General features: G+C 43.5%; 2 protein-coding genes across 5 annotated transcripts in view; one reads left to right on the forward strand and one right to left on the reverse strand.

The window, feature by feature from the left end:
- The window catches only part of SEL1L3 (SEL1L family member 3), a 33192-nt gene extending 32234 nt beyond the window's left edge, over window positions 1-958 (reverse strand). Inside the window, exon 1 of the mRNA XM_021554455.2 lies at window positions 868-958. Coding sequence (XP_021410130.2) covers window positions 868-924 — 57 coding nt within the window. The 5' untranslated portion in view covers window positions 925-958. The remainder of the gene's footprint in view (window positions 1-867) is intronic.
- Window positions 959-1421: 463 nt separating this feature from the next.
- Window positions 1422-7630, forward strand: SMIM20 (small integral membrane protein 20). 4 transcript variants are annotated; one of them, XM_021554321.2, is made up of 3 exons: window positions 1422-1661; window positions 5841-5897; window positions 7193-7630. In XM_021554321.2, exons 1-3 carry the CDS (start codon window positions 1471-1473, stop codon window positions 7398-7400), a joined length of 456 nt encoding a protein of 151 aa, XP_021409996.2. In that variant the 5' UTR covers window positions 1422-1470; the 3' UTR covers window positions 7401-7630. The 4 variants fall into 4 exon arrangements, with proteins under 4 accessions (XP_021409996.2, XP_021409998.1, XP_021409997.2 ...); XM_021554323.2 differs by having other exon boundaries at window positions 1422-1579; window positions 7193-7338; XM_021554322.2 differs by having other exon boundaries at window positions 7151-7255.
- The last annotated feature ends 3974 nt before the right edge of the window (window positions 7631-11604 follow it).

Genomic DNA, 11604 nt, shown 5'->3' on the forward strand with positions numbered 1-11604 from the left:
GACATAAAGGCTTTGTGTGTGGGGCAACTTAGCCATTAAAGCTATAAAAATGGGGTTTTTTTGTTTTTTCTTTTCTTAAATTCTGCTGAATCTTAATTAATTAGCCCAAGTCATGCCATCAGATCTTGGGATAAGTGGGAGGCAAACACTGCAAGCATTAGGAAACTTAACATTTTCAGTAGTGCAATAATACAGAAATGATTGAGCAAGTACTCTTTCATTTACTAGAGATGTCAACAGGACCCACCATGAGTTCAACCTTGCAGAAATTCCACAGAACTTTATGAAACCTGCACCTGTTTGCACAAACCCTGAAGACAACTGCAGTTCTTCACCTGCAAATCACCAACAGGTCATGCTACATTTTACCATGTGTGAAAAGAAGACATGACAAAAAAGGGTGCTGACCTGCTGCTCTCCATTAGCACCAACATGGTACAGGCACACAAAGATTTTGACCAGAGCTTATGCTTAGTAACAAAAAAGATGAAAAAGTAGTTTAATAACTGGCCCGAAACCACGGTTGTTTCCATAAGCCAGTGCAGCAGTATGTTCAGTCGGGCATCTGTAAGCAGATGTCAAAGCCTCTCCATTTTTTCCCCTCTAGAAGTTCATCGTCACCCAGGGCAGAAAGCTCAGCGCTTGGATGTGACGACTCGGCGTCCCCATCGCAGCAAGCCAGGCCCGGTCACCGCGGGGCTGGGAGGGGCGCGGAGCCGGGCCGGCAGCCGGCTCCGAGAGGCGGCCCCGGCCGAGCCCCGTCGGACCCGGCTCCGGCGCCCTGCGCCCGGGGCCGCTCGGCCCGGCCCCCGCCGGACGCCCGGACGGGTCGGGACGCGAGGCGGGTGCGGGCCCGGCGGCACTCACCGTGAGGAGGACGAGGAGCAGCGGCGGGGGGCGGCGGGGCCCGGCCGGGGGCCGCATGCTGCCGCTGCGGCGGCGCCCAGCGCGGCACGGACAGCGCGGCCGGCCCGGCGACAAGGATGCGGCAGATCCGGCTTCCTGGAGGAGGGGCCCCGCCCGGGCAGGGCAGGGCAGCGCCCCGCTCCGCCGCCGCAGGTGCGGAGGAGCCGGGGCAGACGGCGCCGAGCCCCGGCCGTGCGGCGCGGCTCCTTGGCGGCGCCGTGCAGCAGGCGCCGGGCGGCGTCCCGGGAGCCGCGCGCCCGGCAGGGATCCCCGCGCAGGGCCGCGCCCCCTCGCTCCCTTTGCGGCTCCGCGGCGGTCCCGCCCTCCCTTCTCGGCGCTGCGCTACCGGCGCAGTCCCGGGCCGGGACAGCTCCGCGGTCGGGCGCGGCGCGTTAGGGCGGGGCGGCGGGACCGGGGCGCATCACCGCGGGCCGCCGGCCGGGCTGGCGGCGCCGGCCCGTGCCGCACTGCGCCCGCCGGCCGCGCGGGGGCGCGCTCGGGCGGCCCCGCGCCGCTGCCGCCGCCCCGGAAGGGCCCGCGCGGGCGCCGCTCGCTCCGCCGGCCATGGCCGCGCTGGCCCGCACGCTCGGCATCTTCGGCGCCTTCGTGGCCGTGGTGGGAGCCGCCTTCTACCCCATTTATTTCCGGCCGCTGCTGCTGCCGGAGGAGTACAGTGAGTCCGTGCGCGCGGGGAGCTGGCCGGCCTGTGGCCCGGTGTGTGCCCGGGCTTGGGGGAGTGCTGGGGGTGCCGCTCGGTGAGTGACTCCCGAGGCTGGTGTCTAGGAGATAGCTGAAAACCAAAATACAGCTCGCCCTTGCTCTTATTTTAAGTTATTGGCCAGCACGTGATTAAGAATATATTTCAGCTGCTCCTTAGAGGATTGAGACGCAATTGAAGAAATTGAGATCAGAGAGGTGGAGCACCTCTCCTGTGCCGAAAGGCTGAGAGAGTTGGGGTTCTTCAGCCCGGAAAAGAGAAGGCTTCAGAAAAACCTCGTAGAACACTTGAAGAGAGCTTGTGAGAAAGCTGGGCAGGCTTTTTAGTAGTCCCTGTTGCAATAGGACTAGAGGTAATGGTTTTAAACTAAACAGAGTAAATTCAGAGTAGATAGAAGGAATACTTTTTATGGTGATGGTGAACCACTAGAACAGATTGCCTAAAAGAGTGGTGAGTGTCCCATCCTTGGAAACATTCAAGATCAGGTTGTACAGGGCTCTAAGCAACTTGGTATGACTGAAGATGTCCCTGCTCAGTGCAGGAGAGATGGACTAGATGATCTTTAAAGGTCCATTCCAGCCCAGACTATTCAATGATTCTATGAGCTGTTTGAGTTCTGTTCTCCAGCTGCAATTGAAAATCTAATTTAAAACTTGGCAACCAGTTGTGATGATTTGCTAGAGCTGGTCTCAGTCTGCAGAGTCTCTGAAACTGACTCCTGAGGAAAACCTCACTTTCCTGCCAGGAAAACCTGCCCAAGCCTTCCAAGGCACCTGCAGCTCCAGGCGGATGCTCCGTAGGGGGAGCACCCATCACTCCTCAACTTCTGTGACATGCTGCCAAGGGAAACAGGAAAGTTCTGGTGCAACCAGCCTTGTCCCCTCATTTTCATTTTTATGAAACTAAGCAAGCTGATAGCATGAAGATATATGTGGTTAATCTGCCAAGACAACTAAAGATTTCTAGGAAGGAAAAAGAAAAAAGGATAACAAACTTAATGGTCTTTTTGGAGGGGCTTTGGCCTTGCATGAAAGGTCAACTAAAATTTAACTTACAAGCAAGTTTTTATTCAAGGATGCTATGCTTGTGAAGCTTCCCATAATTATGTTTCCTGCTCTGTGTTCCCTTTGAAAACTTTATTACTAAATTGTTTTTGCTTGTGCTATACTTTCCAAAAATACTATTTCAGAAATGTCTCTTAGCAGTAAGGAAAGGACAGAACTAGTGGAGCAATGTCTTCCTTTGTACTTGTGAATTATGTGAGTAGATGTTTCCTATCAGTTTAGGGATTTTTAATCTCTATTTAGGACATAAAATTACCTAATTGATGCTCAGTTAGCAAGTGCACAAACCTGTGATTTGATACCTTCTTCTAAACTTATTGTCTGGTGTTGAATCTCCATCTGATGTCACCTTTATTAATTTTCAATGAGCTTTTCTTGATGCTCATCACAAGAGGCACAAGCATTTGTTATCAACACTTGAGGCAAGATTGTGGACTATCACAATTGTGGTGTTCGAGCCCAAGTATTTAACCTTTGGAGTACAGAGGATTTTCTGAGTACAGTGTAGTAAGCTGTGACAACATCTGTAGAAGCTCCCACCCTCTATTGGCTTGAGCTGTGGAAGAATATTCAGTATTTCTGTGTTTAGGGATGCTGTGTCCCAAAAGTTGGGTGTTCTGATTGGCATCACATAGTAATCATACTAAAGGCAAGAATGAATTTTAGTTACCTGGAGTGACATTGAATTATGTAAACATGAAGTGCTTTTCTTTCTTCATTATTGTTTTTCTTGTGTATCTCCCAAATTCTATACAAGTGGAGTACAGTGACATTCAGGAAAAAGACTTTACTGCATAATTCTCAAACATCTTCAGAGAAGTTCCTGGCAATTTAACAAATAAGATGAAAGCTACTTGGAAAAACTGTTGATATGTAATCAAATTGTTGATATGAACCGTAAATTGTGCACAAAGGAGTTTGACTTAATTTCATACAGAAATGTTATTATTTTGTAAGGTTTTAGTACCTCAGTTTGTGGCTTTGCTGTTTCTAATATTTTCTTGTCTGTATCTACCTTTAAAAAAGACTGCATTTTCATGGCAATGATGAAACTCTGAGGCTGTCAGCACAGACCTTTTCCACATGAATTAACTAAAACAGTGGCTTGACAGCTGCTCTTTGTGACATTTTCACAGATTTCCTGATTTTCTGAATTTAGAGAGTCTGTTCCTTTCCCATCCTGTGAAGTGGCTCTCCTGTCACCAAGACTGAATCTTCCTTGTTGTCCTTTTTTGGCTTACCTGTCTTCCAAGTTGTTTGCAGGCCCCACAGCAATCTCCCTGTTGACTGTTCTGTGTCCCGTCTATGTATTTATCATCTCTTATGTTTTTGCACTGGTTTCTTTGCCTGACCATTAACAGCTCCTGCTGTTCAACCCAAGTGTGGCCCCAGAACTCTCAGATTGGTTCCCTTTTTTCCCCTGCCTCTCTTCTAATCTAAGTTTCCACTCAAGACTGAATAGCCTTCTCCTTCATGTCCTACAGGATGTCTCATTCCTTGCCCTAATCTATTCTGTTCTCCCTATTCTATTCTGGGGTTTGTGCGTTTTCCTTTGAAATTAGGCAGGTGCCTGAGATTTTGTGTGCTAAAAAGGATGATACGGTGCTGCGTCTCACCCTCGAATCCACGGGGATAGAACCCCTGTGGAGCCCAGCCAGCTGGGCATTGGGGCGAGGTGGGCAGAGGGAAGAACTTCTCCTTGGATCCTGGGGGCTTGGAGAAGCTCCCTTGTGAGTCCAAAGATGAGCTGGTTCCACAAGCAAAGGAAAGAGGTACTCTCCCTCAGGATTAGTTCCAAAGTTTAATGAGGGCCTGGAGAGATCCCAGGCCACATCTGACCCCGAAGGACATCCAGAGCAAGAGAGAGGGTGTCCCTGCCCAGAGCAGCCAGATGTAGGGGGGCGGGGAAACCAGAGCAGGCAATGGGGAAGGACATGGGAGCAGCTCTCCGGGGGCAAGGCCTCAGAGTGACCACTGAGGAGGGGTCGGGGAGGAGCCCCAGCCAGGGTCCAGTTACCTGGTGACCCTGGGGGAAGGATCTGGACAAAGGGGAAGGGTCACCAGGTGATGGACTCATCACCTGGGAGGAGACAAGGGGATGGCTTGGGGTTTGATGGACATACAGCTACTGATGGGAAAGCTGGGATGGACCAAACAGGTACAAAGAGGGGATATGGAGGGACAAACCATTATGAGGCGATATACAGTGCAAACACAACTCTACAATATGGAATTACCATCCTCAGTGAACAGAACTGGAGAACCTGGATATGCCTCTAGTGCCTGTCCCCTTGCAACGAGAACCAATTGCTGTGATATTCCTACTAGTCTCCAGTAGCATTAGGCTTGTACCTAGACAGCCTGATTACAAGTAGTGCCAGTGCATTCCCAGTGGGATGGGATAATGAAAAATTCCAGTTCTAAGGTGAGCTTAGTTCTCAGCTTCCTTTGCGAATGCGCACCCTGCAGATTTCTAAAAGCCCCAGAAGTTCAGTGGCGTGGGCAAAAGGTGAATCCACCTGAGCTTTGACTTCTGCTTCAGAGTACCGCTGTGGTGGTGAAGTGCGTAACTGAAAGCAGAAGAGAGGGGCATTTTGTAAGGGAAAATAGTAGTTTTCTTCATTTCTCTTCATGGAAGTGGTTGAATCTTTCAAAGAAAAAAGAAAAGCACGAGACTGGCCCAATGTATGGGAAAATATCCCCTGCTGAATTTCACAAAATTTACAAGCAGTTATTTTGTCGATGCTGTCATGATATCTGTTTGCAAGATCTTCCAGGGCCTGAAAATGGGAGTCACTAAAAAGAAAAGAAATCTTTTGACTAGTTTTATATTGAGCATATAAATGATAGCTTTTAAAAGTACTAGTCATCCCTTAAGTGCTGGGACCATGGCAGGTGTTTTGGCATTTTTATTAAACAGTAGGCATTGTTTTAAGATTATTATCTTGCTGTTTGTAATCACTTAAAACAGACTAGCTATTAGTTTCTCAGTGAAGTAGGAATACTACATTCTCATTCTGGTAGATACTCAACAGAATTCTGCTGTGTAGCATTTCAAATGAATAAAATTTTCAAGATTATTTTATTGAGTGCAATCAAGATACCTGGTATTTTCTTTTTTTAAGTAGTGTGCTTTCTGTTCTGTTTTCCAGAGAAAGAACAGTCAATAAACCGAGCTGGTATTGTTCAAGAGGATATTCAGCCTGCAGGTACACTTGATTTATGTGTTTGCATTGATTGTTTTGAAGACCCTCTTGAAGTAAGGCCTCAATATTTATATGGATTTAAATAATACAGTGAAGAATATATTCAGTGAAAACGTATTTAATAAACTTGCCATTAAATTATTTTTTCAGGCTAATTCCTCACTGAAAAATTACAGTTTTAATTAAACTTTTCTGAAAGTGACTTAACTGGCCAAATAAGTTGCAGAGTTTCTGTTGTCTTCATGCTTTGTTAAATAGAGGCCAGTTTCCACTTCTGAACCAGCTCAGAGCAAGCAAGAACCATGGATAGGCTGAGCTGTAGCTGTAAAGAACAATGTTGCACCCTAGTTTTGTGGAATACCCAACTCTACTGAAACACAGTTCATCAACACCTAGGCAGTGCCTTCTGGCCTCATGGATGGATGGGCCGTTTAGAAACCCACTACATGTGAAGGAAAATTTGGAATGCAGTGCTAATAGCTTTTGGATCCTTGCTGTTGACAGTGGAAGGCTTAGAAAAGCATATGAGGGAAGTAAAACTCAAGTATAGCAGACTATCCTTGATAGTTCATTTTTTTATAATGTTAAATGGAGTGGCTACACAAGGCTGGCATTTCTTGATTAAAGATGTGAGAATGCCTGTCTTGATGAAACATGTAATATCTGAATATGTTAAAGGGTAGTGTATTTTTGTTTTTGAAAAATAAAAAAATAAAATAAAAAGCAGGTGAAAGTCAAATAGGATTAAAGCCATGACCATATTACATGCAGTGCTTAGATCATTAGTGCAGGACTTGCTTTCCAGGGAAGTGAAGGAAATGCTGAAGAGAAGTAGGAAGGTTATTGTAGGAAGGTCTTCCTAAATCTGTCTTTTTTACTAAACATTTGAGAGGACTGGACTGGCTCATTTAGCCAAGATGTAGGTACTTAATGACCAGTTCTTCTTAGTGTAAGTTCTCCTTTTCATCTGAATTTAGCTGCTGATAAGTTACAAAAAAAGGAAACCTAGACAAACGTAAGCGCAAGGTACAATTCTAAATGGTTGATACAACAATATTAGAACACCTTACCTATGAATGTGATAGATTTTTCCAATATCTGAAGTTTTAAGATCAAGATGAGTTTGTCTTTCTGTATATTTTTGCAAGTTTGAGCAGAGTTGCAAATTCAGGCAGAAATTGTTGGCTTCTTTCATTGTTTATAATACACAAAGCTGGAGTAGCAAACCCTTTTTTTTTTTTTTTTTCCTCCAACAGTCTAAATTATCAACAGCTGGTATTTTGATGTTTGATTTGTAGGGTTAAAAGTGTGGTCAGATCCATTTGGAAGAAAGTAACTGGCAGCTGGATGAATTGCAAAACTGAAGATGGACGTCTTCAGCTGCTGCTTCTTTCACTGAAGTGTGTTTTTAGGTGTCACTGGAGCAGAATTCTGAATATGCTGTGTGGGCACTTGAGGAGCAACAAAGGCTACTGGTTGGAATCCCAAGAGATAAAAACATGCTAGTTTTGAGAGAGAATGCTGTTGCATAGCTCACAGACTGTTAGAAAGCTGGATGATTACTGAGTATAGAAATGAAATGTTTATTTCCTTGAGAAAAGGGAAAAGGATTTTCTCCTAATCTGTACACTTGTAAATTATGGATAATAAATCACACAGACTGCTACAATTTCCTCCCTAGTTTGAAAGTTACAACATGGTGAGTGTAAATTCGTACATTAAAAAATGTAAACCACTTTATGCTTTTTTTCATTGTTTTGCAAGTTTGTGTGGAAAGTACCTTGGCTGCCTGCCAGATATCCCCCTGGCCATTCTTACTCCTGCTCCTCCACTGGACAAGGAGAGTAAATAGAGTGACAGAGCTTGTGGGTCTGGATAAACACAAGGAGATTTCTTACCAGTTTCTTTTGCAAGCAAAACAGACTCAACTTGGAGAAAATTATTGTAGTTAAGTGAGTAGAATTAGGACACACAACATTTTAAAGATCATTGCAGATTGCTGTATACTTTGAAAAATGTATGGACAGTGTGTTATTCCTAACATTAGCAGATGTTTGTCATCTTTTTGGACATCACATACTTCTGTTGGGAAAACAGATGAAAGACTCCATGTTTACAGTGTTACTTTCCAAACTGCCATTCTGCTACTTGCTATTTTATTTCTACCTGTCTCTGTCATCACTCTCCCACTCAGACATGGCTCTCCTCCTACTAGTTAATTTTTATTTAGTCTTCTATTATCACTCTAAGCATTAGAATTTTCTCTAAGCATTTTCTGTCTGCTTGTTGGGACAATGTGGCCATATTTGATTCCTTTGAGTTCTCAGGTCGTTTTGCATGATGGTTGGAGCCAGAGTGAGTGTACCCACTCAGTGTAGGGATCATAGATTGGTTTGGGTTGGAAGGCACCTTAAAGCTCATCTAGTTCTGATGCCTTGAGAGGCTACCTGGAACAGAGGCTAGACATGTTAAAGGAATAAAGTAGGTATTTATTAAAAGGCCTTCAAAGGATACATCTTGGGCAGTGCAAGAGCCTGGCAAAGGCTACACCCAAGAAGAGTGCCTGATCCCAAGTTTTCATAATTAAAAGTTTTGGTCCATTTACATACTGGGGTTAATTGTCCAATTACAGCTTCAGGTTATGAAGTCCCATCCTCCCAAACTGCTTTCTTCAATTTGCCATTATTTACACTTGTTGGGCCTGAAGCCTCAATGGTGTCCTTGGTTCTCAGGCTGGAAAAGGATTGTTTTGTCTAACTAAACTGTAAAGAGAACTTGCTAACACTTTATATGAAGTTCAGAGTTATACTAAAGCAGTACAGAATCTGGAAAATACAAAAGCTAAAACTTAAGGTATCAGTTCCAACCCTGCTGCCATGAGTTAGGACACCTTCCACTAGAGCAGGCTGCTCAAGGCCCCATCCAGCTTGGCTTAGAACACTTCCAGGCATCCACAGCTTCTTGGAGCTACCTGTGCCAGTGCCTCATCATCCTCACAGTGAAGAACTTCCTCATATCTCATCTAAACTCACCCTCTTTCAGTCTGAAGTTTCTTTACATAGAACAGAGCAACATTGTCACAAAGCTAATTCTGTGTTTGCTGTGAAAAGAATAGAGCTGAAAAGAAGTTTTTATAATTAAAACCTTTCTTCAGTGAAACTGCAGAAATGAGGGAGCCTTGGTTTTTTGTTTTCTTTAACAAAATATTCATGCATCAGACCATTTCAGTGAAGTTTTTTTATCTAAAATACCTCCTCAGTGAAAATAAAACATTGCTGAAATGCAGATACTCCCGTCTGTAACTGACAAGCTGCAAACCAAAGATTTTTCAGAGAATATGGGAATTTTTCCATTATGCAGCTTCTGTCACCTGGTGACACAAATGCTTAAAAATCATGTATCATGGTAGTGTGGAACCATCAGAGAATGTGAAATTACTTAGTTTGGGGTTAAGAGAGAAGAGAATCTCTGCTACTCCTTTGTGAAGTTGAGCAATTTGCTGAGTCTGGATCTTGCCTAGAAAAATGTTAGATGCTTTCTGAACAGTGGCTGCTGGTAGCAGGTGCTGAACCTTTTACCTTCATATTACCTAACTGTTGCAAAATATTTGAGTACCTGAACTCAATTTTTGAGCTTTTATAGAGCTATACATGTTTGTGGTTGTGATCACGACTTCCTTCTGGTGCAGAAAAGCTTGGCAAGTTTTGTAATTGAGTTTGTACAGAACTTTATATCAGTTGAGTACTACTGAGTGAATCTAAACTGTAAAAACAGTGTACATTGGTATTAATGAGCATCATTTCCCACTCATGTTCCACCTAATAAAGTGGGCTGATGGACCATGGCTCTAAAGCTTTAGGATAGTGAATGTCTTTTACAAATTTTTGTTCCGTCTGCATAAAACTGTAAAGTCAGTAAGGTATGTACTGCAATAATTATCCAGAGTTTACACAGAAATTTTCTGATTGCTCTGGCATGTGCCAGTTGCCTGGAGACTTGCCCGATTCCCATGTGTGAGGTCCTAGTCCTGCAGCTGGCTTTGAGACAATGCTTTGTTCTGCTCATGGATGCTTGACATAGTACCCAGTGACAGGTGAAGTTCAATGGAGTGAACTCTGCTCTCCAGGAATCTTGCCTAGAAGTAAGAGTTCTTCACTGTTTTCATAACCTCTGACTACTATTAATTGGTGATTGGGAGGGACTAGGCCTGCATTCTGCAGAGCAATTAAAAATTTTGCTAGTTTTGGTTAAGTTGTTCTGATTTTTTTGGTAAAAATGCCTTCTTAGAATATCTTTAAAACAATTATCTCTACCCTGTTACATGAATATATTTTGCTTATTTATTATAGCTGGATGGTGAACAGCAAATACACCTTCATCCTTTGAAGGACTGAAGGAAAGTTTTAAATAGTGGTTTGGCATCCCAACAGAAACTTCTTATACTAGGTTTTGGCCTGTTATTTGCTGATGTTTTGAAATTATTAAAACTTGTTCCATAAAGAGCAAATATAGCATTTTGGTCTAAATACAGCTTGGTTTTGAAGTACTGCAGATTGTTGATGAAAATGCAATGAAACCCTCAAGTACAAACACTTGAGGAGGAGTAAATATGGCAAAATATATGGGCAAATAGCCAGATTATACACATGTGGGAGAAGGAACAATCTCAATAAATGAATATAATATTCAGCAATAAAATTCCCATGGGATTTTGAAAAAAGGCAAGTGGGATTTTTCATGCTGAATATTGTAATTATTTCAAACAGATTATTCCAAATGATGAGAGGGAATTTTTTATCTGTGATACTCAAAACACATTAAATAGCCTCCAGTTATCGTGAATTTTACTCTATGTATCCCTTCCAATGAAAAACCAGCCTAGAAGAAGCAGTTCACATGTTTTGCTCTTTTCTAAACCGAATTAAAGCATGTGTTTTCCCTTCTTGCAGTCTAGCAATAATTAACTACTCATTTTCTTTGTATTGTGTACATTCCTACTGACCTTCATGTTAACATGCAGATGCAGCATGTTATCAATGAAAAATTAATGAAAAACTGTATTGGCTTTTTCTGTTGTGCCACACAACCCAAAAAGTATGTTTGCTAGTGGAAGGAAATTATTCTCCAGCTTCTGAGAAAGTGCTGTGGAATATACACTGTTTCTATGTGGACAATTTGCAACAGGTGAGAGCAAAACACAAAGTTCAGGTCAAAGCTTAGGTCGAGCTGTGATCCGAGGTCTCTTTCTCCATCGTGCAGACTGTGTGGGCCTTGCAGGAAAAATGGTGCAGTGTTTAAGACACTGGCTTGGAAAATCGGACTGTTGTAGTCAGTTCCATATTCCACCACGCTTTTGTCTGGCAGCAGGTAAGTAATTTGAGCTTCAGTTCCATCTGTAAAATAACCATAAGTAGTACTCCCCTTCTTTGCCATTGAAGGTAAGTACCAGAAGGAGTGTGGGGTTTTTGATGCTCTAGAGAACATTTTTTTTCTTATCTGAGAAGTTTTCTTCGAGGTTAGGAAAAATTGGTCTGAATTTGTGTGAGAATCAGATATTTTGGTTCCAGAAATTTAAAATTGAAGAATTATTTCCGAAAGAAAATAACAATGGAATTTCCCAGATCTTCATACTGCTGGCATACTATGTTCTGAGAATGGAAATTTTATATTTTGAGAGGCAAACAGAAAACTCATCTGTTTTTCACAATAC

Source organism: Lonchura striata, chromosome 4, assembly GCF_046129695.1.
Source record: "Lonchura striata isolate bLonStr1 chromosome 4, bLonStr1.mat, whole genome shotgun sequence".
In the NCBI taxonomy this organism is placed as follows: domain Eukaryota; kingdom Metazoa; phylum Chordata; class Aves; order Passeriformes; family Estrildidae; genus Lonchura; species Lonchura striata.

What these genes read in the sequence shown, in the direction of transcription:
- SMIM20 (XM_021554321.2), top strand. Translation starts at nt 1,471, where the DNA reads ATGGCCGCGCTGGCCCGCACGCTCGGCATCTTCGGCGCCTTCGTGGCC. An exon ending in AGTGCTGGGGGTGCCGCTCG is followed by an intron (nt 1,662 to 5,840) that starts GTGAGTGACTCC and finishes TCTGTTTTCCAG; the next exon opens with AGAAAGAACAGTCAATAAAC. An exon ending in AGAGGATATTCAGCCTGCAG is followed by an intron (nt 5,898 to 7,192) that starts GTACACTTGATT and finishes TTTGATTTGTAG; the next exon opens with GGTTAAAAGTGTGGTCAGAT.